Source organism: Anabas testudineus, chromosome 6, assembly GCF_900324465.2.
Source record: "Anabas testudineus chromosome 6, fAnaTes1.2, whole genome shotgun sequence".
NCBI classification, from domain to species: Eukaryota; Metazoa; Chordata; class Actinopteri; order Anabantiformes; family Anabantidae; genus Anabas; species Anabas testudineus.
In genome coordinates this window covers 24269587-24295284 of record NC_046615.1, presented here as the reverse complement: position 1 = coordinate 24295284, position 25698 = coordinate 24269587, and the positions used below count along the sequence as shown (strand labels likewise).

General features: G+C 44.8%; 3 protein-coding genes across 7 annotated transcripts; 2 read left to right on the top strand and 1 right to left on the bottom strand.

Annotated features, from left to right (window-relative positions):
* Positions 1–205: 205 nt before the first annotated feature.
* kcnj11l (potassium inwardly rectifying channel subfamily J member 11, like) lies at positions 206–3426 on the bottom strand. Of its 2 annotated transcripts, none has more exons than XM_026364733.1 (6): positions 3255–3426; positions 2403–2565; positions 2056–2295; positions 1702–1971; positions 1248–1455; positions 206–1133 (listed from the first exon to the last, which is right to left on the bottom strand). In XM_026364733.1, exons 2-6 carry the CDS (start codon positions 2559–2561, stop codon positions 700–702), a joined length of 1311 nt encoding a protein of 436 aa, XP_026220518.1. In that variant the 5' UTR covers positions 2562–2565; positions 3255–3426; the 3' UTR covers positions 206–699. The 2 variants fall into 2 exon arrangements, with proteins under 2 accessions (XP_026220518.1, XP_026220519.1); XM_026364734.1 differs by having other exon boundaries at positions 3311–3426.
* Positions 3427–4463: 1037 nt separating this feature from the next.
* Positions 4464–21282, top strand: LOC113165438. 4 transcript variants are annotated; one of them, XM_026364896.1, is made up of 23 exons: positions 4466–4984; positions 5083–5176; positions 5250–5337; positions 5830–6166; positions 6554–6647; positions 7195–7282; positions 7499–7805; positions 8083–8176; positions 8384–8471; positions 9431–9749; positions 9836–9929; positions 10011–10098; positions 15453–15630; positions 15768–15773; positions 16302–16340; positions 16853–16936; positions 17263–17337; positions 17426–17534; positions 17908–17966; positions 18053–18103; positions 18186–18270; positions 18481–18607; positions 18746–21282. In XM_026364896.1, the coding sequence occupies exons 1-23, from the start codon at positions 4921–4923 to the stop codon at positions 18833–18835; spliced, it is 2658 nt and encodes an 885-aa protein (XP_026220681.1). In that variant the 5' UTR covers positions 4466–4920; the 3' UTR covers positions 18836–21282. The 4 variants fall into 4 exon arrangements, with proteins under 4 accessions (XP_026220684.1, XP_026220681.1, XP_026220683.1 ...); XM_026364898.1 differs by lacking the exon at positions 15768–15773 and having other exon boundaries at positions 15453–15609; XM_026364897.1 differs by lacking the exon at positions 15768–15773.
* A 107-nt stretch (positions 21283–21389) lies between these two features.
* On the top strand, positions 21390–25557 carry actr6 (actin related protein 6). The gene is made up of 11 exons (XM_026364900.1): positions 21390–21746; positions 22272–22389; positions 22498–22566; positions 22730–22853; positions 23264–23399; positions 23481–23537; positions 24102–24200; positions 24579–24657; positions 24772–24943; positions 25127–25265; positions 25401–25557. The coding sequence occupies exons 1-11, from the start codon at positions 21679–21681 to the stop codon at positions 25528–25530; spliced, it is 1191 nt and encodes a 396-aa protein (XP_026220685.1). The 5' UTR covers positions 21390–21678; the 3' UTR covers positions 25531–25557.
* The last annotated feature ends 141 nt before the right edge of the window (positions 25558–25698 follow it).

The window sequence follows — 25698 nt, the reverse complement described above, 5'->3', positions numbered from 1 at the left end:
TTCCTAACACGTCTAATAGAAGTGATCAGAGAGTAAATTCACACTTTGTTTTGAGGAAAGGAAATTTTAGGAGAGTGCTGCTTAACTTAGTTTTAGGTTCAGATAAACCTTGAAGCTGCAAAGTAAACCAGGCAAGTTGAACTGATTGAAATGATCTGATAAGTAGAATGATAAAGAAGCTTCATCTGGTTTGTGTGGATCTGGATCCAGTCAGAGTTTTATTGTAGGAAGTGAAACATGAGACATTTTTACAGAAGAAGCTACAGCAACAGTTCCAGTATATTTACTGTAGCTCCTTAATCCACACACACACACACACACACACACACACACACAGTTTCAGTGTGTACGACCAACTGATCACAAAAAACTACATTAACACTGGGGACAGACATGCAAACCGAACCCAAAGGAAACAGGAGCTTCACTACTGTCAGTGCTGGCAGCTGCTGTCACACAGCGGGGAATAAAAAGTCATTTGCAGAACGATAGAAATAAAAACCTGGGACACAAACGTGTGAATGGTTGAAAAGCTGGTTGGTGACACTGGGGACAGCGTCACTGTTTCTGAAGTTAAAACCATTTTATATCATATCTGAGACCAAGTGTTCACAGCAGGCTTCACTTTCTCCTTCCTCCGTGTTTCATATCAGCTTCATTTGGCCCCTTTAACCGTGTCTACATGTTCCAAACCAGTTTTCAGTCACTCATGTCTCCCAGTCCGTCCTCTTCAGTCTGCCGCCCGATCACCTCCAGCTGCACCGTCTTCTTCTGTCCTTTCTTCTCCACGACCTCTTTGTCCGGTTTCTCCGACTGGATGTACCAGGGCTGAGGAGCGGAGCTTTCGCAGGCCCGGCCTCCTCTACGGAAACCTCCTCTGCCGGCTCGGACCAGCCCCCATCCCTGTAGGTGGACATCGGAGCCTCCCTCCTGGACTCCTCTGGTCTGGTCCAGCTCTTTGGCGCTGAGAGACGACATCCTGACAGGAACTGTGTTACCGAATTTAGAATAATCCACAGAGTACCGTGCGTCCTCCTCAGTTATGATAGACACGAAGCGCCTCCCCCACAGAATCTCCTCAGGTGTGTAGGACGTCCGGGCCTGCATGCTGATCCCTGTTGTCTCCACCACACCTTCAAAAAGACACAAGAACACCGCACTTAGACCTGTGACATGCATAATTTCCATCGTGCGTGCGGTGTCTCAGAGTGGGGGGTGGGGATGGGGGTGGTGGCGGGGTTCCTGACCTTCCAGGATGACGATTATCTCCAGGTCCTCATTGGCCAGCGACTGGGCGGACAGCTCGTACAGAGGACTCCCTCTCTCTATGGTGTGGCTGATGATCAGAGGAGAAACCAGGAAGATGCCGTTGCTCCTCAGAGGGTTCTCCACCTGGATGTCCAGCTGACACACCGGGATCACCTCACCCTCTGCCGTCACCGTCCGCCGGATCACCTGGAGGCAAAATGTCGGTTAACAACCAAACAAGCTTTTGGAGTCTTTAACCAGTTCAGTTCTTCAGCTCATACACAGAGCTCCATCTTAGTCTCTGTAAATGTAGTGTCTCATATAGCATCATCACATTCAGCTTCCCTGAGACTGTGCTTTAAGTTAGTGATGCTGCAGCCTCAGCAGGTCATGCACCGTGAGCAGACACCTGCTGACACAGACCCTGGGACACAGCTGAAAGACACCAGTCACCTGTAGCTGGACGGTGGCAGAGATGATCATACTTTTCCTCAGGTCTCCGACTCTGAACATGAAGGCCGGTCGCCCGTTTCGAGGAGCGATGACCGCGTTTCTGGAGAAGATGAGCGTCTCTGCGCGGCGGTTGGCCTGGGCCGTCTTCATAAAGACACAGCCGAGCATCACGGCGTTGATGATGAGCCCCAAAATGTTCTGGATGATCAGCACGGTGATGGCGGCAGGACACTCCTCTGTCACCATCCTGCCGCCAAAACCGATGGTCACCTGGAGCGCACAACGCCCAGAGTTAGAAAACGACAAAGTGCTTCACCTGGATCAGTCGGTGATCACAGCTATCAACCACCTCACCTGGACTTCGATGGAGAAGAGGAAGGCGGAGGTAAAGGAGTGGATGGCGGTGACGCAGGGGATGGGGCCTGGCTCGTCGTTGGGGTCCCGAGGCTCCAGGTCTCCGTGCGCAAAGGCCAAGAGCCACCAGATCATAGCGAAGAGCATCCAGGAGCAAAGGAAGGCCGAGGTGAAGATGAGGAGTGAGTGCTGCCACTTCAGATCCACCATGGTGGTGAAGACATCCTGCAGGAAGCGACCCTGAAGCCCGGCAGAAGGACACAGATGGACAGAGACAGAGACAGATCTGGTCTGAGGTTTCCAGAGGGAACATTTCACAAATTCTGCTGAGTTTAGCTTCTGTCTACCTGCTCTCGGATGTTCTTGTGAGCCACGTTGCAGGATCCGGTCTTTGTGATAAACCGGGCTCTCTGGGATTTGGCTCGGCTTCGGTTTGGCTGGTTCTGGTCCTCAGCAAGACGGGTCAGCAGGAAGCCGTCCGGCAGGAGGCCCTTCCTGGCCAACATGATGCTGCACACACAGTTTATTAATGTGGAGTTAGTACCACGGATCAGCTTTTCAGGATGAATTACTGTGACTGTCAGGTGATAAACTGTAGGAAGCGAGCCACTCTGCTGCAGCCTCGCTCTGCTGCAGCCTCGCTCTGCTGCAGCCTCGCTCTCACAGAAACACCAACAAACAAAATCAGTCAGAAAAACACCTGTTTCACTGAGGTGATCATTCATGGAACAGGTCCAGGAACAGCTGAGGTCATTTTGCATCAGTGAAGAACAAACTCCTGAATCTGAATCTATTTATTTATTTTTTAATCTCGCTGTCACTAATATTTATCTCAGATCTAATTCAGCACAATAAAACCCAGAGAACAGCAGAGGTCAGGAAGCTGCAGCTACACCCACCAGTTCCATCATTACTGCCCCTCCATCTTTCTTATTCTAGTTTTGTTCTTTGTATTTTATTACTTGTTTCTACACATTTAGTCTTTTCTGGTTCCTCATTTCCTCCATGATAGGATAATATGAAGGATTTTCTGCAGCGCTGTGTCCCTACTATTCTGACACGGGTACGGTGGCCGGTGAGGCTTTAAAACACTAAGACATCAATGGTTTGTACAGACACGACACAAACCAGACACGACACACGACATCAACGTTAAATCAGCTTTCATGGTTCCTCTGCTCAAACATTCGTCATCTCACCGACGTCAGGTGTGTGTCGATGATCCGTGTCCGTAAACAAACGCAGGTGAAGTTACCTGGGGAGAAAACCGCGGATCACACGACAACAAAAATCGGATCTGACGGTTTTATTTATGTCGACGAGAGAAACGACTCGGCTCCATCGTTTACCCGTCAGGATGTTCACATGACCCAACACCGGGACCCGAGTCAAGGTAAACCAGGGCACAGGTGCGTCTTCCGGTAAGCGCTTTCAAAATAAAAGCAAACGTTGTGCGCTAGCTGTAAAAACACTGTCAAGCGTCGGTTGTAAGAAGGACTGTCTGCAACAGTAGAGAATACATCTAAATAAAAAACACAGCAACTAAGGACTGTATAAAATATGGTATGGGAAATAGGTTTAGATTTAAAGAAATTAGGCAAATTAAATCAATTTAAATATTTTTAAAACAGCCCTGACCCCTCATTCATCCAGACCAGTTCAAAATAGAGATATAAATGTAGAAATGGACCACAAAAAACAAACTATGCCATACAACGTTTTAGTGATGATGCTAATTTATTTACATTATGAGAAACCTGTCTCGGAGCTTTCTTTCGCCGTCAGAAAAGAGCTTTAATTGTGAAAGGAGATTTCAGTCGGTTCCGGTTGTGTTTGGTGTGAATGTGTCGAACTTGACCCGCTCGGTGGTTCCGTGATGCTGAGCAGCTTCATCTGCAGAGGGCAAGACAGTGTGGAAAACAGAATATTTTATAGACACTTAAAACACATTACATCGTTTTTTAAGTATTTTATTAAGGATTTCTATTGTAGAGATAATAACATTTTATATGATAATGATATATACAAAGATCATAACATAACTGTACACTGAGTAGGCGTGATGTAATCTAAGTACAGTTTAATTTATTAATTACGATAGTTTTAATCATTTTGAGTTATATCTACAATACAAAATATTCTGGATAAACCACCATAAATTCAGCTCCACCTTAAAGGTGATGACCACATGAATGAATGCAGTAATTAAAATGCAACAATATAATATAATATAATGTAATTATAATGTTTTTCAGCCACTTTATAAACTGAATAATCGTTATTTTTGCCCTAATATAATAAAAACGGGAAAAGTTGAATTTGTGCATCACTGTTTACGTTTGAGCCAAGCTCCGCCCTACCGAGGTGCAGGTCCCGTGACGGCAGGCAGACCCGGGCCGTGTTATCGAACGCACCCTGCTCTCGGCGCAGCGGAAGCGGGCTGCGGTTCAGCTCCGGTAACGGCTCCGCGCTCTTTACTCTCTAATTCACGCCGGGGGTGATGGCGTGAAACGCCGTTAGGCAGCGGAGGTCAGAGGGCGACAAACCTAACGCAGCCGGTGTCGTTTAGTGGCGGGAAGCTCGTGTCTGTCTCGGTGGTTTACATTAGCTTCCTGTGCTAGCTAGGAGCCCGTTCTATCAGCGGTTCATCCTCGGAGGACACAGACAACCACCGCCTGGTCAGAGCTGCGGTGAACCTCCACCGGGACTCTGTCGTATGACGAACGGAGGAGCGCTGCTGTAGAAGCCGGTAGACATGCAGATGTAGGTAGCATCAGGCCTGAGCACCAGCTCTTCCATCCGTCCTTGTTTCCTTCCTTCCCTCCTTCCCTCGCTGCTCCTGGACCACGGACCCACTTTTTTTTCATGATCACAATGGAGTCGGGCCTGAATCCACCGCTGCCACAGTTCCCCGAAAACTCCTATAAAAGTAAGTAATCCTCATGCAACCACAGTGCGCACGTGCAGCTTCTCCTGCACAGGTGAGCTGTTTACCTGTCAGTGACCTTTGACCCCCTTTACCTGCAGTGACCGAGGAGGATGTGAAGAGGCTGATTGAGTTCAGAGCGTCCAACGAGGCTCTTTTCACCGGGAAAAGGAACTCTGCTAAGATAGCATGGAGGTATGAAGCAGCCTTTGGCTGTAACACCTGTCCTAACCCCGACCTGGGAGTGACCCTGCTCTCTGTTCCTCAGCACCATCTTAAAGGGCCTGGGTCTCGAAGGGAAGCTGACGGCAGATCAAATCGCCAAGAAATGGGACAACCTGCGCACCAAGTACAAGGTAGCTGCCACCTGTAAGATATTTACGTACTGTAGATGCTCGCAGGCCGAGTTGAACTGAATTCATATTGTGTAAAAAGTTCAGATCGACGGAATCGTCTGGACTTTACAGTCACTAACGTGACACTCCCATGACTTAACTAAGCAGCAGCAGCAGCAGCAGCAGCAGCGTGCACCTACGTCCTGATTCAGGAGCTCTTTCCTCACCACACAACAGTCACTAAGCAGTGTCAGTTTATCTGCAGCTTGATCTCCGTCCACGTGTTGAAGTGTCCTTGGGTCCTTTGACCTGTGGCAGTTGAAATGAGGCTCACTCAGTTCCACAGTGTTTCATATTAAACAGAACCAGGTGTGCTGAACTTTACTGTTTTACATTCGCAGATGTTATTTTGTCCACCCTCTCAGTACAAACTACATCACAGAACTGGATGTGTTCCTAATAAACGGAACACTCGACCTGCCAGCTGTCTGTAACTCTTGCCGTGTCTTCCAGGACCTGAAGCAGCCCTACCAGGGTAAGGACAACATGGGGGGTGTCGTAGAGTCGTGGCCCTGGTTCCACATCATGGATGAAGCCATGCAGGGGCGGCTCTACAACAGCAACCTGGTCCTGAGTCCAGAAACTGCTGGGAGCACCGTTTACCGTGGCAACAACCAAGCGAACCAGATCCAGGAGAACACCGACATCCTGGAGTTCCTCATCAAAACGGAGATGGAGGACACGGTGGCAGCAGAGACAGCAGAGGATGATGGGACGGCGCATTCAGGGGCTCCGCCTGCCGAGGGGGTCCCTATGGGCTGGAGGAGGATGAGCGAATGCTCCTATAAAAGTGAGCACCTGGCTGGGAACAGACGTGAAGGGTTTAAATAATAGCTAGTCGCACCAGTACCGGTATCCAGTACTGGGCTTGTGTACTAGCACTCGAGTGTTTCATGTACCGGAGACGATGAGATATGATCCAGGCGTTGAGCTGCAGAGATGGAGAGTGTGTTTTAAACATTAGAAGACAAAACACAGCAAAGTGGAATTTAGTTAGAGATTTAATTAGGGACAGGTCAAACCATGTTTGTGTTGTCTGTTGGACAGTTGGTGTTAAAATACTGTCGATGTGGAGGAACAGAGCTTTGTTGAGTCCTTTCTTCTTTTCCAAGCTGCTTCACTCTCCTGTTCCACCGTCTGAACAGCTGCCTGTTCTTCTTTTATCTCTCGGTAACAGTGACGGAATCAGAAACTGAAAGAATGATCAAACTTCGAGCTGCGAACGAGGCGCTCTTCACCGGCAGGAAGCATTCAGCCAAACCAGCCTGGAGGTGAGTGAAGGTCCATCTACCTACACCAGGACTTCAGCCAGGATTGAACACAGTTCACGTCCGACTTCACAGACTTTAAAAATATGTTTTTTTATGATCTCTTGCTGTAACTTTGTCTGAAAGTTCTCCACTAGGAAAGTCTCTGAGCATCAGTCAGACTGAGTTACAGATAAAAAACAAACAGCTTGAAATGTTTGTCTCATGAATCAGGTTTCTTTAGTCGAACATGTTCAGGTCTTGATCATTTTAATTCATGAACAGTTTAAAGCAACCACTTCGAAAACCTGATTTTTGAGAAAAACACACAGTCACATCTGTCACTTGGTCACGTCTCTATGTGTTGAAGCAGTTTTGAATGTGACAGTTTAGAACGGGCCCTGCTGTACGTAACGTATGATTTCTGTATTTAATTTCTTCTGGTCGTTTAGTCTCCGTGGGACGTTTCACCTGTTTTCGACAACATTACCAAATTGTCCCATTCTTCAGTTTGCGTTTCCTCAGTCTTCACTCAAGGATTCACCCTGGATTCACCTGTCATGTCTTTCAGAGCTATTCTGTACGAGCTGGGTCTTCAGGGGAAGCTCACCACAGACCAGTTGGCTAAAAAGTGGGACAACCTAAAGAGGAGGTACAAGGTAGGTCCAACCACCTGTAAGTCCAGAAACAACCTAAGGACCCAGTTAATGTTTCTGTGGAATGCTGAAAAAGGGTTTTGCTCGATGTCGATACTTCACAGATTGGGACCAACTGTTTCTGCCATCGTGTTTTTAACTTGTTCGCATAGACTAGCAGTGACGTCTCAGCCATTCATGGGTAACAAGAGTTGGTGTTGGATTCTCTTTATCTACCAGGAGCTGAAGTTTCCCGCTCGAGGCGTGGAGACCAATCCCAGCTCCTGGCCCTGGTTCTACCGAATGAATGATGCCATGGAGGGGCGATTTGCCGGTGCTGCGCCCATTCTCACCCCCGTCGTGGAGGACGAAGATGAGGACTGCGAGCCGCTGTCGCCAACACCCAAGAAGCGAGCGCGCCGGAGCAGAGGAGGGATGGCTGAGTTTCTGACAGAGTCGGAGATGGATCTGCTGGTTGATACCGAAGAGAAAAACGGATCCACAGCTCTGGGAGAGCTACACCGGATCGCAGAGTTCACCTACAAACGTAAGAAAGGCTGGGAAAGGAACGGCGTATGTGAGCAGGTGTTGAAAGCTCAGTATTTACCTGATGCTGAGGTGAATCAGAGCTCGGCTGGTGATGCTTTTTTTTTTTTCATAGTGAACATTCGCACGTTCGACTGAACAGGCTCCGATCGTCTGATCTGTAGTTTTAGTCTCAGGTTTGTTTAACCCAGAGGTTAAACCCCCCCCCGCACTCTTTTATATCAATCCATGTACTAACAACAACACTCTTGTGCATCCCCCCCCCCCCTCTCTTCCAGTGACAGAAGAAGACACCAGACGACTGATCGAGTTACGAGCTGCTAACGAGTCTCTGTTTACTGGAAGGAGAAACACGGCTAAACCAGCCTGGAGGTGAAAGAGCTCAAAATAAAACATTTGTTTAACTCGGTGTGAATTTGGTAAATTTAGTCTCCATCCAGCTCGACGCTGACACCAACATCTCTCATAAGAGGCAGACAGAACACCTGAGACCTCTGTACACCAAATGGTCTCATATAGTAATATTGTGCAGGTTGTCATTTGTCTTTAGACCGTTAATTTGTGTTGTTTTGTTCACAGAGGAATCGTGAAGGAGATGGGCCTGACGGGGAAAATAACTCCTGACCAGGTTGCCAAGAAGTGGGACAACCTGAAGACCAAATTTAAGGTGACAACCATCAATCTCAGCCTCAGCTAGTCTGTCGACAGATGCAGCTGAATGTGTCAGTCTGCTAAAAGAGCCAACCTTTCGCCATGTTGAGTTATGCTGACTGATTTTATTTCTCCAGTTAAAGCATCTGCACAGGAAATATCATCAAGAAATGAAAGTGAATCTGTTTAAACTATTTTTAAATTCGTATTTTTTCATTTCAAGTTCAGAATTAGTTGCTTTTACTAACGTTGTCGAACATCATAGAAGAATAAATATTTTAGAACAAAACGAGTCTCTCCAGCTGACATTTGTCCAAAGACGGTAGACCAGGTTGCTGGTCAATCACAGAGCTAAAGGTAATTTAGAGTCACCACTTCAGCTGGTTAACTGGTGACCTGTCTCTGGACTGGGAGGAAACCCACACACTGAACCTGCAAACAGGAAGACAGGTTAGTACCTGGAAACACCTTCCTGGGGACGAGTGTGACGGACACGTATTAGTGCTTCTAAACACAGATTAAGTGATAAAAACAGTTTTTTGTTGCAACTTTTCTCCATTAAAGTAAAGTAAAGTATGCTGTTCTTATATCATAGTTATATATAACCTTTAAATCACAGATGTTCGCTTCACATCCCATCTGTTACTGAACTGATTCTTAACTGCGGGTTTGACCTTCCACCATGCTTGTTCTGTTCATGAGTGATGATGATGTTTCCAAACACTTGATCACACAGCTGTGTAGTGAACATATGTCATTTCTACCAGAATAATGTAGATAATACGATATGGTTCAGACCTACAACAGAGTAATATTGAGACTCGCAAAGACATAATGTAGGAGCAGTAAATGTTGACATCAAGTGACCTCGGCAGAGCTCTCCTGTGTAACTGGAATGAATATGTTTGAAAACTCTGCAGTAGATCTGGTGGCCTGAGGAGTCGTCCTCTCCTCTGCGTCTCTTTGTATCTGCAGGACCTGAAGTTTCCACCTCGAGGGATGGAGAACCAGACGAACCCAGCCTCGTGGCCCTGGTTTCAGCTGATGAGTGACGCTCTCGAGGGACGGCTGGCAGGCAAAGCTCCTCGAGTGACGCCCGTCTGGACCAACGAGGAGGACGGCGCCTTCGGTTCGTCGCCTCCTCCCGACAGAGACTGTATGATGGTAGAGAGGAGTAGCGTGTCGGAGCTGGAGAGCATGGTGGGGGGAGACAACACCGATGCTGATGGGAACGTCACCTACATCGACGCCAGTGGAGAGGAGTGTTCAACGCCCTCTGACCTGTCTTATAAAAGTAAGACATCATCACCGTCCTGTGAAAACACTGCAGTCTTCTTCGTCTGCGTAACAGTTCCAACGTTGCTGCTGTGTGTGTTTCAGTGACAGATCAGGACACCAGGAGGATGATTAAACTGCGAGCTGCTAACGAGACCTTGTTCACTGGGAGGAGAAACGCTGCCAAAGCTGCCTGGAAGTAAGATGTTGTGGATAAATATCACGGAGCAGGTGAATATATGTTACGAGTACAACACGCTGTCTGTCCTCACTCTCTTAGGGCCATCCTGAAGGAGCTGGGGCTGCAGGGGAAGGTCTCCACCTACCAGATGGCAAAGAAATGGGACAACCTGAAAAGGAGGTACAAGGTGAGGTACATCTGTTGAAGGACTCTGCTGTGGGACAGGTAGTCCGGTATAAGCTCTGTATTTGTTTCCTAGTTTGCCCTCTGCTCCTCTGCTCCTCCTAGTTCATAGAGTGACAGGAGGAGCAGCAGCATAGGAGGAGGAGGAGGAGGCTGACTGACTGACTTCCACACTGACCAGTGGTTTCAGACACAAAGCTGAGTTTGAGAAACAAGATTCAAACTTCACCTGGTTTAGAAAACAGTCTGAAAAGTCAGAGTCCAGGACCTGGAGACCTGTCAATCAACACAGCTTCTATAATCTCTCCTCCTCTCTTCCTCTCCTCTCCTCCTCTGTCACTCTCCCCCTCTCTTCTTCTCCTCTCCTCCTCTGTCACTCTCCTCCTCTCCTCCTCTGTCACTCTCCTCTCCTCCTCTGTCACTCTCCTCCTCTCCTCCTCTGTCACTCTCCTCTCCTCCTCTCTTCCTCTCCTCTCCTCCTCTGTCACTCTCCTCTCCTCCTCTCTTCCTCTCCTCCTCTGTCACTCTCCTCTCCTCCTCTGTCACTCTCCTCCTCTCCTCCTCTGTCACTCTCCTCTCCTCCTCTGTCACTCTCCCCCTCTCTTCCTCTCCTCTCCTCCTCTGTCACTCTCCTCTCCTCCTCTGTCACTCTCCTCCTCTCCTCCTCTGTCACTCTCCTCTCCTCCTCTGTCACTCTCCCCCTCTCTTCCTCTCCTCTCCTCCTCTGTCACTCTCCTCTCCTCTCTCCTCTCCTCCTCTCCTCCTCTCCTCCTCTGTCACTCTCCTCTCCTCCTCTGTCACTCTCCTCTCCCCCTCTCTTCCTCTCCTCTCCTCCTCTGTCACTCTCCTCTCCTCCTCTCCTCCTCTGTCACTCTCCTCCTCTCCTCCTCTGTCACTCTCCTCTCCTCCTCTCCTCCTCTGTCACTCTCCTCCTCTCCCCCTCTCTTCCTCTCCTCTCCTCCTCTGTCACTCTCCTCTCCTCCTCTCCTCCTCTGTCACTCTCCTCTCCTCCTCTGTCACTCTCCTCCTCTCCTCCTCTGTCACTCTCCTCTCCTCCTCTGTCACTCTCCTCTCCTCCTCTGTCACTCTCCTCTCCCCTCTCTCCCTCCTCTCCCTCCTCTGTCACTCTCCTCTCCTCCTCTCCTCCTCTGTCACTCTCCTCCTCTCCTCCTCTGTCACTCTCCTCCTCTCCTCCTCTGTCACTCTCCTCTCCTCCTCTGTCACTCTCCTCTCCTCCTCTGTCACTCTCCTCCTCCCCCTCTCTTCCTCCTCTCCTCCTCTGTCACTCTCCTCCTCCTCCTCTCCTCCTCTGTCACTCTCCTCTCTCACCTCTCTCCTCTCCTCCTCCTCCTCTGTCACTCTCCTCCTCTCCTCTCCTCCTCTGTCACTCTCCTCTCCTCCTCTGTCACTCTCCTCTCCTCCTCCTCCTCCTGTCATCTCCTCTCCCTCCTCTTCACTCCTCCTCTCCCCTCTGTCACTCTCCTCTCCTCCTCTGTCACTCTCCTCTCCTCCTCTGTCACTCTCCTCTCCCCCTCTCTTCCTCTCCTCTCCTCCTCTGTCACTCTCCTCTCCTCCTCTCCTCCTCTGTCACTCTCCTCCTCTCCTCCTCTGTCACTCTCCTCCTCTCCTCCTCTGTCACTCTCCTCCTCTCTTCCTCTCCTCCTCCCCTGTTCTGTTGCTCTCCTCAGGATCTGAAGTTTCCTCCTGTGGGGATGGAGAACGTAGCGGACGGCGCCTCCTCCTGGCCGTGGTTCCACCTGATGAATGAAGCCATGGAGGGCCGCCTGGCAAGCAGTGCCCCCCTACTCACCCCTGTCACTCAAGATGACGAGCAGCACCCCGACCCTGCCCCCCGACACAGGAACCTCCCCGCCCCTCCCCCTCCTCCCACCTCCTCCTCAGACTATGCACAGGAGGCGTTCGGTGACACCTCGGAGCAGAACCAGCGGAGCTCGGAGGCGTGCGACGGTCCGCTGGGAGGACTGGACAGGGAGTGGGAGGTGTTGGAGAGGGAGAGAGCGGCGCTGGAGAGGGAGAGGGAGATGGTGGAGAGAGACAGGGCGTCTGTGGAGAGGGAGAGGGCGGCGGTGCAGGCTGAGAGGTTGTGGTTGGAGAGGGAGAGGGCGGCTGTGGAGCGAGACAGAGCCATGGTGGAGCAGGAGAGGGTGGCGCTGGGCAGAGAGAGGGAGGTGCTGGACCAGAGAGCCTTGATGCTGAACTCTGTAGGACACTCTGGACACCTCAATACCCTGATGTAGGTGTAGATGTAGTGTAGATGTATGGTCTGGGGGTGTAGACCATCCCTGTAGAGACATCGCTGGAGGTCTGGACCCGCTGTGTCGAGGAGCACCACAGAGGAAATGTAGACCTGGTCTTCCACACAGAGCTGGTGAAGGACAGAGAGTGGTCCTCGCTGGGTCCTGGAGATGTGCACCCCCCGGGGGTGTAGACATTTTAATGTGAGGGCGGTACAATTCAGGCTACGTTCACGCCACAGGTCTTAACGCTCAGATCTGATGTTTTAGTCAGGTCTGATGTTTCAGTGTGGATCCAGCTCATGGATCCAAAACTGCAGAGCTGCTAAACGTCCACACATGCTCAGACTGAACTGAAATATGATCCACATGTGAACAAGAACAAGAGGAACAGATCAGGGTCCTCAGCAGCTGCTGCTTCTCATATTTTCCAGCTTCTCCAAACGTCCAACACATGTGAAACGTCCCGGCCGGAGTCAGAATTGTGATTTCTCTGAAATCGGAGTCGCTTCAGCTGTGACGTGAACGCAGCCGCTGTCGTGTCATAATCTCAATCGTGACTTTTGCATATTTTTAGTATTTAAGGTGAATTTTGAACTTTGTGACTTGAGGTGATTTTGAGTTAAAGCCTGTTTATACAGGAGAAGTTTTACTTTGTACAGCTGTCTACAAAGAACACACGGGTGATTTTTTACTCACAAAACACAAGTGTGAGCTTCAGGCCGTTCTTGTCCACTTCATCACTTCTTATTCACCAGATGTTTTCAACATCAAAATAATCCTTTTCCTTAAAAACACTGTTGAAAAATTCTAAACCTCTCGTAGCTGGAACAGAAATTATAAGGAACATATCCATGATCAAGAAAAAAACATGTTCAGTGAGTTTAAATCAGTTAAATGTTCATTTTTCAGCAAGCAAACACCTCCCTGACTTAATGTCACAGTCCAACTGAACTCCTCATCCCACTTTTGACAAACACACCTTCTCATTTCCCCTATGTGTAAGAGAAGAGACTGAATCATTCATTTCCATGAAATGTTCTGTATCTGGATCAGCCTCTGTTTTTGTATCTTATGGTACTTTTTATTTGTTCCTTCTTTTTCTATTTTATTTCCCTCTGCCTTTTTCTTAAATATTTTTATTTCACAAGCACGTGTGAACAGGTAAACAGCATCGATTGTGTTGCAGAAAATGACTCATTTTGATTTGTACTTTTTAACATTCTGCACAGAACTACAGTGAACTGCTGTATTAACTGCACATCACAATAAAACACATCAAATAAGTGGAACAGATAATCACATATGTGCAGACTACTTTAAAAAAGACCAGTGAATAACCTGCTGGTGGTGTGTCTCTGACGTGCAGCTGTTAACTGCTTATAAAGGAGATGCTTACACTCCACCTTCCTTCAAAATTTGGCCACTGCTGTGACAACAGAAACATTATTCGGACATCGTCAACGTCCGAGGCCGGACTAAACCAGACTCGCTGAATTCATGCAGCTCAAACTGTTTTCACTGCAGCTGCTCACTACAGGAAGGCAGTGCCTTAAGTTGTTAATGTGGACCGGTGCTACCTGACCCTGAGACTGTGGATGTCCACTGAATAATTGATCCTAATAAGTCTCAGCTCCTCATTTGAATTGTGCAGCTCTGCCTGTTCAGACCAGTGTTACCAGTAAAACACCTCTGTATGTAGACCACTGAGAACTAATGATGCTCTCAGGCCTGGACCTGAATCTAGATTAATACACAAACTGAATTCAAGTGTTTTCCACTCAAAGAATTTATTTGGGGAACCAACCACATTTCTGTATTAAACTGAGAAAATCATTTTATAATTTCCATTTAAAAGCTTTAAGTGTCTTCTTGTGGGAAACACTGAGTTCTGTAGACAGTTCTGAAGATCGACTCTGTCTTCTCTCTTCGAGTCATTAAGCTGATCACTTCTGATTATAAATGTGGAAACATTGAAGCTACAGTCAGGTGCCCACATCAAAGCGGTTTGTTCTTTCTACACTGTATCACTGCTCTACTCTGCATTGAAAGAGCGTTAAAACAGGACGTTTTACTGTCCTGAAAGAAAGACAAACTCTTGTCAGTGGTCATATCAGCATCAGATTGTTGTTGTTTTAAGACACTTCAGAAACTATGAACTTGTCCGTTACAAAGTGAAACTTGGTGAACTTTAAATCAACTGTGTGCGAAACATCACAAAAGTCATTTTGCAGCATCCGTGTGAAATGTTTTATTGTTGAACACGCAGACTCGGACAGCTTCATGTTGTAGTCTTCAGAAAATAGACCAGAACCACAACAACCAGTGCTGTCAAAACCACCAGTGAGAGTGAGAAACCCTGATGATGCGCGTTAAACGAGGAGTCTGGTATCGTTCTGTTTCTCTTGTGAGCAGATGTGCAGCGTCTCACTGCTGCGTTCTGCAACTCCAGTCACGTGAATTAGCTGGAAAGATGTGAGGTATTATTTTAACCTCTGAAAATTACTGCAATAGTAACCACACAAAAATCGGCAGATACTAGGTCTTTCTCAATTGTTTCACTTCTAACGTTCCACAGCATGACGGTTCTGCTTTGACAGTTCGTTGATAAAACCACTTGTGTGTTTAGGAGCCACTTTCTGTTGAGCTTCAGTTCACTGGTTCCTTCACATTTGTTGGTACAACTCATAATTCATCAATAATGACAAGTCACCCTGGCCCAGATCATGACGCTGCCACCCCCATGTTCCAGAGATGGGATAAGGTTCTTATGCTGGATGCAGAGTTTGGCCGTCACCAAACAGAACAGCTTCTCAGACTCACTTCTACAAACACTCGACTCTAATTCTACCTTCAAATGAACTGAGAGTCCTGGAGGTTCACATACTTTTGCCACACACAGCTGAATGTATTATAGGAGGTCTGCACTGTGGTATTAGTAGTTCTATGTAAGTTAAAGGTGCCAACAGCCAGACAGCTCGGTGGTCCTCCACTGAGATTCAGTAAAGGTATCAGCTGACCTGAGTCCACGTTCACCCTTTAAACAAATGTTAATGCCAAATGAGTAAATAGTCCTTAATTCATTTCATAATGTTATCACTAGGTGGACTCCGACCCCATGGGTGCGGCTGATTGGCTGGAACCAGGTAATCCGGATGGAGGAGGAGGTGGAACAGGTTCAGCCTGTTTGACCTGGTGCAGCTGCAGGTTTCAAGCGGGCGGTGGGACTCGTCCGTGTCAGTGTTACCGGGACATCAGAGGTATGCTCACTGTCAGAGTAGGTCAGTGCCAGACTTCATTCATTTCACTTAATTTTTCAAATCTATTTGCTGTTGATCTATCGTCGGGGTGAATTCCAAACTTTCTGTCACTGAGGATTTAAACACAAAGCTGTGATTCAACCCGTCTTCCTGCACAGGTGGAGGTATGCAGAGAGGAAGTACTGATCACTGTTATTTTACTGACTTTACAGTCTGAGTGCAGTACTTGTGTCATGTATTCTACATGTAGTATTTCTACTGTATCTTTATAACTGAGCATGTGTTGAAGTTGTACTTTAGTAAATGATGTATTGTGAGAAGTGTTTCTAATGTTTTGACCTCCCTATTTAAAATGAATGAGGGGGTCAAACACTGGAAACCCCTCTCAATGTAACGCCGACTCTCAGCTCCAACATTTTTATTCTTACTAAAGTATAAATTAATTAAAAATAGAAAACGGTCACAACATTTCTGCATTTGTGTTGATACAGAGCTGAAATTTAATATCACGACTGAGCGACTGTAACTTCAAAGAGAAGGACTAGCAGGAGCCAACGATCAGAGAAATGACAGAAAGTCAACATTATGTGTCAGTGTGGTGTTTCTGTGAGGGCGGGGTGCAGACCAGGAGCGAGGGCTCAGTGACTCGAACCCTCTTAAATCACTTTATCCTCTGTGTTTTTTCCAAACAGGAAAAATAAAGATGGTCAGACGACAAATCTTCAAACGATGTAAGTCTTTCATCCCGTCCGGCTGCTTACGTCAGTGCTTCAGTACTATACTTACTTTCTTTTGTTTATTGACACACGGTGTGTGGGTGGTACCTGCAGTACAATGAATGTCAGGACCGGTTCTTCTGCATTGTCACTTTTAAACTTACTGGAATTGCACCGCCAGCGTGTAATATGTTGTACTGTTTATTTAAATATGTAATATTTACTGTTACTGTTACAGTTTAAACCAGCAGCACTTTCTTTTCTTTGCACTCAGATAAATAAAGGTTAAAAAGTTACTGGTTAATTTGAAAAAACTGGAAAAACTAAACTATGAAGACAAAAGAACAGTGTGAAAATCTAAAATCTTTTCTCATCCAGACACTGTGACTGATACGGATCAGTTCCACAGCTGCTTCAGTTCTTATATAAAGGCTGAACGCGTCAATCCTGGTTCAGTTCATGTTAGTTAATCAGTGATACGTGTTAACATGTATCCCATCAACCTGTCTGCTTTCTTTGTGCCTCAGGGGTTGTACAGTGCACGTTGGTGTTGGTGCCCGTGGTTGTTTTAATCACACTGATCCTGCAGAATAACAGCAACCCATTCCCAGGTAGGATCCTTTCATTTCATTCATCACTTCTACCTCTGTTCTTTAACGTGATGCACTCACTTTGTTTTTGACACTTGCTGCATTAAGATTATAATTTTTTCGACTTTCTATTCTACATGTCTCTTCTAGTCAGTCTCTCCCACACAGACTGATTATTCAGTCAGGTTTATTTATTTTACACCAAATCACCACAGAGCCCCCTCACATACAAAATACACAGTAAACTGAAGATGTTAGACAGTTAGCAGCGGAAGAAACAGAAGAATCGAGCTCCTCGGACACTAACTCTGCCTGTAAATGTGTCTGTATATTGCCCATGTTTCCAGCTGAGGTGAGAGGTGCTTTATTTGAAGCCTTTGGCGTGTCCAGTAAAGTTTCCCAGACGCCCACCAAACAGTCAGGTTAGTGATTGATTAACCGGATCAGGATCAGTCAGCGAAGTGGCTCCGATGGGCAGTTACATGTGAACCCTCATTTGTGCGTCTCCAGTTGGATTGTGCGCCCCGCTGCAGGTCTGTGCAGAGAATCACTTCAGTTTCTTCATCCAGAGCGGAGCCGCAAACGTCGTGGGTCCAAAGATCTGCATCCAAAACAAGCTGTAGGTGTTTCTGACCCTTTTAATGGAACCTCTCACATCTGTGATGTATCTTTCTGTTACTACTACTACTGATACCTGTAACACTGTCATGTTGTGTTGATGCTTTCTGTTGATTTATATAAAGATATACAGTATATTATATTGATTTTACCTGATGGTGCTGCTTTTGCATCTCTCTGCATTTGTTTGGGCGTTTTTGCGTCTCTTTGTGGTGGTTTTCCTTTTCATGAGGTTGCCTTTGTCTCTCTTTGTGGTACTGTTGCATCTTGTACTTATTATTACAGCTTAAATGGAAATACTCCAGTAAACCTTTAATTACTTTATGTAAAAATACTCATTGGCTGAGATTGACAGAAAGTCGAACTGCCCTCAGGATTCTAGGAACAGTACTGAACAACGCTGGACCTGGAATAAACCTTGTCACAGTCGATGGTGAGAACTGAACCAACCGACCGTTTCATTTCTGATTCTTTACCTTTAGTGAAGCGTCTGCAGAAACTTTCTCTCTGTTTTAACAGGTCGAACAGGACAGGTCCTAAAAACCGGTACCTTTAACATGTATAGTGGTGGTAAGTAACAGCAGCTATTAGATTTCTGTGTGGTTCTGTGTGCTCAGAGATGGAGGATTTACAACGTGTGTTTGTGCTGCAGAAGTGGAGCCTCTGATTGAATTCCTGAAGAGCATTGAGACGGGCTCTGTGGTCCTGGTGGCGTCGTTTGACGAACCTGCATCAAAGTAAATGTCTCTGTCTTCTCCAGCCTCTGTCTGCATGTTTTCCTTGTTATCATGGAACACAGTCACAGTCAGACCTTAAAGTGCAGTTTACCTCTGAAGCTCACAGCTGATCGTGTTCTCTGATATATTTGAAGCTGGAGCACGATGGTTCCATCTCCACAGCTGAGACAGAGTTGTTCTAAATCTTTTTTTGAACAATGTGTCTGTCAGGTTAAATGATGACGCCAGGAAGCTGATTAGTGAACTGGGAAGCACTGCAGTGAAGTCACTGGGATTCAGAGACAACTGGGTATTTGTTGGTGGGAAAGGAGCATCAGTGAAGAGCGACTTTGAGAAGGTAACAACCACCAGCTGAGATGAACTTTATTCATCGTTAGAGCTACGACATATTCGAGATGGAACACAAAATGTACACTAAAAGTTTAATGTGATGTGAAATCCATGAAGACATAAATGATGTTTCTTTCTGTTTTAGCACTTAAAGAACGACAAGGCCACAAATAAATACGAAGACTGGCCTGAGATCATCAAACTGCAAGGATGCATCCCCAAACTCCTGGAGTGAGCAGGAAAAACATGTCTACACGGCCAAGTTAAAGACACAGGAGCAGGACGAGCGAGGAGCCTGGTATTTAGGCTGGATTTTCTATTTCAGCATTATTATGAGAAAATCCCTGTTTACACTTTGCTGGAGAACTCTTGCCTCAGGATATTTCTATTTTTCATGATTTTTATTGGGAACTGAAGGACTTGGATCTTATCAATCATCATCTTATCATGGCTGCTTCTCCGTGGCGCCTTTAAACTCCTGCATGTCCCGGTGCAAAAGTCTGTCCTTGGATTCGTATTAACCCACACTACACATGTTTGTTTTACGTCTTCCCCAGAAAGTCAGGAACAGACCAGAACTCAAGATCTGAAATGAAAAATATCCCCATCAAGTTTTATTGCCGTGCTCTTGATCTGACTTATTATTTTGTATCTGCCAATAGCAAATCTGATCCAGTACGTTCACTGACCTGCAGTTAATGTTGATCAATCTGCATTTGACACATGAAATAACAGCTGTATCCTACTTAACGTGTCTACTTATCGTACTTAACGGTCTTCGTCTGAGTCCAGACTGTGACTACAAAGACCCTTTAACCAACAGGAGTTAATGTTCGTTAGTGAAGCTGAAACCGTGTTTTCCCATGAAGCAGTAGATGTGTGTCAGCTGTGTAGAAACACGAGAAGCTGCTGCTGAGTGTTTTCTACACCGTCCCAGGAGGATGAACGCTGCAGCGACCAGTTCACAACCCACAACTGCTGAGTCACAGCAGAGGAAAAGTGTGTTCAAATGAAAAGGCTGTAACTTTAGGATTACTAACTTGATCTGATTTACACTGTAACATCCTCATATTAACTAGATAAACACTGGTACTGTGGATTTCAGCCACTTCCACTGAAACCAGATGGAAATGGAACTTGTCTTGCTCACTATAAACAGAAATGGATCAAGAACCTGTCCTTTAACCTGGAAAGTGTCACTAAAGGGGGTGTGGAAAGACCAGAAGAGCTCATTGTTTCCATCTGTTCAGAAGTCATCCTCAAATATTTGAACAAAGACCAGTACGCATATGTGCAAACTTACAGGAACAGCTGGGATGTTGATTTATCACCTGCACCTGTTTCAGAACACAGAGACTGAACAAACAGTGGATTTCATGCCTGGCTTCTCTTACTTTACTTTAGAATTTAAACCGATTACCGTCACATCCTGCAGCACCCTTTTCTTTGTTCCTGCTCATATAAGTAAATACAGCATTTATTGATTTTGTAGCTTGACTTAAACCAAGAGGAGCTGTCATAACACAGGCCGTAATTTACAGTGTACTTTTGTTCTACAAAACCAGAAATACTGACTTGTTCCTGCTGGTAATTAAATGGAGTCTAGTGGAGGAAAACAACACTAAAATGAGGACTTTAGTAAGTAAAGCAGGACTTTGAGGATAATGTTGTGACGTTTTTAATTAATGTTAATGGGAGAAAAGAACCACAACACTCCATGCGCCTAGTCTTAGTGTGTAAATGAAAGATCTGATATTGATCCACCTACATTAACCAGTTATATGAAGAATAATCATGAAGTAATTAAGAGATTTTGTTAGAAAGTCAATACAACAAGAAAAGGGACTCAAACTTCCACCAAGGAACAAAAAACAACCACACGAGGACTCAGAACAGCCACAAAGACTGCCAACTGCCACAAGGGGACTCAAATGACCAGGCAAAACCATAACAAAGCCTCAAAGCTGGCAAGAAGACTTAAAACTACCAATGAGAGCTGCAAAGGAGCTTCAAACAACCACAAAGAGTCACAACCACTGAAGCAGGTTGTTAATACCATAATATTCTGTACAGATGTGCCTGGAGCAGCTCAGGGACTATGGATAAATAGGTGGTTATAATGGCTAACATTAAATTATCCCCATGCTGACAGACACTTTCATCATTAATGCATGATGTTTATTGGCTGATCCTGTTTTTGTCCTAATTTAAGCATTAAAACCAATGATGGAAGGCAAAATGAAGGCACTTCATGTGCTTTTTACTGAATATTAAAACGTGAATCAAACAGATTTCAGATGTTTTCTCAACAATCATCAGAAGAAAATCATAAACAAAAAAACCAAGAGCACGTGAGATGCTAGTAATTGTATTGGTAAATACCACTCTGTCTAAGTCATTTATCATCAAGTAAAAGTATTCTAAAGTTATACTGCAATAGTGGGCACTACTTTAGTACCTGTATATAAGTTAATGTCAAGAGTGCCTAAAAAATCTAAAATAATTTTATTTGAGAAGAGCAATAACTACTGTCTTGTTTTCTGTCATATAAAGGTTTTATTTAATTAATGTATTATTACGTATTTACCTGGAAACTGATGTTTTCCTTATTGTAAAAGCTACGCCAACTGTCCTGATTAGACTGCTATAAATAAATAATAAATAAGTCACGCTGACATATTACATTAGAATTTTAAAAAACATGTATTTTTTTACTAGAAGGCTGAATGTTGATGTTAATATTCCAAAACTTTCAATTTAACAGATTTTATGGGAGAGAGGAACTAAATGAGAGACTTGTTTCTACCCGAACACTGTTGCAAGAGGAGTCTAATCCTTGTATCTGATTGGCTGTAACAACCGCCAATGGACATAAAGAAACGGCAGCCGAAGATGTGATGATTGGTTGCCTCAGACGGTTACTTGTGACGAAGACAGAATTTAAGAAGATTTGATTGGCGGATGAAGAAGACGCACTAGTAATGGCGGTGCCCTGTTTCAGTGGAAGTGTAGTAATGTGTGGTTTTTCATTAAAAGTAAAATAAAGATTCATTACTCAATAATTGATTAATTTGTAAAATGGCCACGTTAGTTCTGGACAACGGAGCCTACACGGCGAAAATAGGATACAGTCAGGAAAAAGTCAGGTAAGTCGTATTGTTTTAGCAGGAAAGCTAATATACCTGCTAACAATAAAAGGAAGGTCACAAATAATAACTAGGAAGTATTATTTTGTATAAAACACGCCGATTTTAAATCCTCGCTGATATACCTAACATAAAATATACTCGTATATACACACATACATATACATATATATATATATATATATATATATGGAATATACATAACAGACATTGTCCACTGAGACAGCACCGGTTCTGTTGGAGAAGACTTGAAGTTAACACCAAACTCTATTTTAAAAACTGTCGGTTTAATGTTTTCGTCAACTAACCTAGAGCATCACTTAAAATCAAGAATGGGGGCTCAATGCTCTGAAGTTTGGCACATTAACAAACCAAATTATTATAATACCAGTAACATTTAAGAAGAATTTAACTTAAAAAAGTCCTACAGTTAACTTAGTGAGTACGACAGAAAGCCTTTAGCATATAGTCACAAGATCATAAAAGCTTTCAAACTGTAATCGTCTTTCTCTCTTTCTCCTGCAGTGTCATCCCAAACTGCCAGTTTCGCTCCAAGACATCCAGATTAAAAACCTTCACAGCCAATCAGCTTGATGAGATCAAAGATCCTTCCGGTCTCTTTTATATTCTCCCCTTCCAGAAGGTTAGGGACTGTAACCACATGTTGCACAGAACATCAGGCCACATATGGACTGGTATTTAATGAGTTCAGATTCTTTATCATGTGCTCTCTCCTGTTCTTTCTTTTCAGGGTTATCTGGTCAATTGGGACGTCCAGAGAAAAGTGTGGGATCATCTGTTTGGAAAAGAAATGTTCAAGGTTTAAGTTGCTTCACTTTTGTTCACAGTGTCACTTCCTAACTGAGCCATGTCTGGGTTGTTCTTCTCAAAATGTAGATAATATTTTTAAATTACTTTTTATTTTAATATAATTTGATCTTCTCATCCACTTCTCTGGGAATATTTGTGTTTTTGGGTTATAGGTGGAATTTGCAGACACCAGCATCATTATCACAGAGCCATACTTCAACTTCACTTCCATTCAGGAGTCGATGAATGAGATCCTGTTTGAGGAGTACCAGTTCCAATCGGCTCTCAGGACAAATAGTGAGTCAATCTGGACATTTCAGAAAAAACTATCCTCAGACTTGGTGAATGGTATGAAGACATTAGAATGGTAGGATGTGAGGAAATGCTCTAAATTTCACACAGCATCGTGTATTTTGAATGGGTCCCAAGCTGCTCATTGCGAAGCAGTTTGTAAAGCCCACTGAGACAAAGTTCACATTTGACATTTTGTGTGAGGGATTTTGCTTATGTGGAGGTGAAGCATTTAGAGTTGCTACCGTGTATGAAATGTGCTATAAAAATAAAACTGAAGTGAGTTAATGAATGAGAGAATATGTCTGTGTATTAACATGTGTGGCAGTGTCTGTTCCTGAGAGTAGTAATGTTATTGTCCTGGTCAGGGGTCATTAGATTAGTGTTGAAACTCTCCTGTATCTGTGTTAACCCAGCGGGCTTTCTCAGCGCACACCACTACTTCCACAACAAACCCTCGGAGCTCTGCTGCTTGGTGGTCGACACTGGATTCTCCTTCACCCATATCTCTCCATACTGCCGCAGTAGGAAAATGAAGGAGGGCATCCGCAGGTCAGAGGTCATTATCCTGCAGCAGTACTGGCAGTGCTGACAACAGCAAGCTAACACCCTGCTGGTTGATTTTGTCTTTAGAATCAATGTAGGAGGGAAGCTGCTGACCAACCATTTGAAGGAGATAATTTCCTATCGGTAAGATTGGTTTTATTGGTTTTACTGGTTTTACCTGATGGCCTCCACGTATAAATTTGAGTCTTTGGGGGTCAGTTTGGTCCACTGGTAAATCACCTAATAGAAAGCACAGTAAACATACTTGGTTACTTACATTCTGCGTGTGATAAAGTTACATAAAACACATCATCAAAGTAAAAAATTCTGAAAACATATTGTTATTGTCTCTCATGGAAAAATTGGTGGCTTATGCAATGGCTGTAAACCCAGTGTGCAGCTGCTCTGCCTTCTCCTGTGGTTCTCTTTGGGTGTTTGATGCATTGTTATTAAAGTGGCAACATTTTATGCACTTCTATAAACATCTCTTGGCCTTTGGAGCTGTTAAAAAAAAGAAAAAAAAGATGAGCACTCTTTTTTTATAATAAAGAAAAAAAATCTCACAAATATAGAACATCACCTGCTTTACCTTTCAAATCTGTTGATAGTGCAGTGGTTCTGGTAGAATTTGGATAAACCAGATTTTAAGAAAATCCATCCTAATAATAATAATAATAATAATAATAAAATCTCTCTCCTTCCTTTCAGCCAGTTACATGTCATGGATGAAACTCATGTGATCAACCAGGTAAAAGAAGATGTCTGCTACGTTTCCCAGCAGTTTTACATGGACATGGAGATTGCACAGTAAGAGACATCGCAGAAACATGTATATAACAACATATTTCAGTCTGAGTATAGTCTTTAATTTTAAGAATAATCCGGTGTGCTTATTGAACCTGGACTCATCCATTAGTTAGCAACTGACTGGCACACTAACTAGTTTTCCTGTTTTTTATGAAGACTGTGGGTTCTGTGAAATGCTCAGTGATTTATTTTTGTTAGCAGTTTTTGATCTGCAGTGAGACTCTATATATTTTGCCTCCATTTCCAGTTTTTCCTCAGTTTAAGAAGTTATGACATTTGGTTTCAAAGTTCACAGGTCATATATTGTTTATAACTTGTGGAGTGTTTTCTTAGGAAATGCCTGATAAAATGTCTGTTGTCTCTGTGTTGTGTTCTCAGGATGAAGGGAGAGGAGAACACTGTGATGAGGGATTATGTTCTCCCAGATTTCAGCTCCATCAAAAAGGGCTTCTGCAAGGTGAATAAACCTTAAAGGTTTCAGTGTTATCATTGTGAGTTCTTGTTACAGAGGTACGTGTGGAGCTGCTCCTTTTTTCATGAACAATTTCTCTGTCATTTTTCTGTCCACCAGCCTCGAGAGGAGATGGTCTTCAGTGGAAAATATAAGACAGGAGAGCAGATCCTGAGGTTGGCCAACGAGCGTTTTGCTGTTCCTGAGATTCTCTTTCACCCTTCAGACATCGGCATCCAAGAGATGGGCATCCCAGAGGCCATTGTCCACTCTATCCAGTCACTGCCAGAAGGTCTGTGTTTTCTGGGTTATAGCCCAACGCAGTACACAGCTGATTGCATATGTTTGCATCACACACAAAAAATCTAATATATGCCATTCCAGCTGTGATGTGAAAACAGTCATGTTCACCTATGATTACCACATTGTATATGTGTGCATCTGAGAATCTAAACTTAACGATATTTGCCGACAGAGATGCAGCCCCACTTCTACCAGAACATTGTCCTGACTGGAGGAAACACGTTGTTACCAGGGTTCAGAGAGCGTCTGGAGGCAGAGCTTCGATCCCTCGTTCCGGCCCACCTCCCTGTGTCAGTCCTGCTTCCTGCAAAGTAAGTTGTTAAAACCAATTAGACAAGTAAAGGAGAGGTTCCTGCAGCTTTAGCTGTAGTGTATTTACAGTGGGTGCAGGATAATTTCAGCTTTTTCTGATGTTTAGTATAATTAAATGTTTACTTATTTTACAGTCCTATCTGTTATTCGTGGGAAGGAGGGAAACTGCTGGCCCACCACCCAGACTACGATGAGATGGTGGTGACAAGAGAGGAATACGAAGAGAACGGACATTGTATCTGTGAAGAAAAGTTTGATATTTGATATAATAAAAATCTGAAGACCAAAAGAGCCAAGCTAACCTCCTAGCTGACCTTTTATACTGTACCATAAGGCTGATGCACTTACAGGAGAAACAAGATCTGCCTTTGAATATTTGCGAGAATGATTGTTTTCTGACTTGTTAACATGTTTTTTAGCCAGTGGACTTTA

Bases quoted from the DNA above. Each gene is read 5' to 3' on its own strand.
- kcnj11l (XM_026364733.1), bottom strand. From the start codon at position 2,561: ATGTTGGCCAGGAAGGGCCTCCTGCCGGACGGCTTCCTGCTGACCCGT. The intron at 2,296-2,402 runs GTAGACAGAAGC...GCCGGGCTTCAG, and splicing joins ACAAGAACATCCGAGAGCAG to GGTCGCTTCCTGCAGGATGT. The intron at 1,972-2,055 runs GTGAGGTGGTTG...TGTGCGCTCCAG, and splicing joins TCTTCTCCATCGAAGTCCAG to GTGACCATCGGTTTTGGCGG.
- LOC113165438 (XM_026364896.1), top strand. From the start codon at position 4,921: ATGATCACAATGGAGTCGGGCCTGAATCCACCGCTGCCACAGTTCCCC. The intron at 5,338-5,829 runs GTAGCTGCCACC...CGTGTCTTCCAG, and splicing joins ACCTGCGCACCAAGTACAAG to GACCTGAAGCAGCCCTACCA. The intron at 9,750-9,835 runs GTAAGACATCAT...TGTGTGTTTCAG, and splicing joins CTCTGACCTGTCTTATAAAA to TGACAGATCAGGACACCAGG.
- actr6 (XM_026364900.1), top strand. From the start codon at position 21,679: ATGGCCACGTTAGTTCTGGACAACGGAGCCTACACGGCGAAAATAGGA. The intron at 22,567-22,729 runs GTTTAAGTTGCT...TTTGGGTTATAG, and splicing joins TTGGAAAAGAAATGTTCAAG to GTGGAATTTGCAGACACCAG. The intron at 24,201-24,578 runs GTAAGAGACATC...TTGTGTTCTCAG, and splicing joins ATGGACATGGAGATTGCACA to GATGAAGGGAGAGGAGAACA.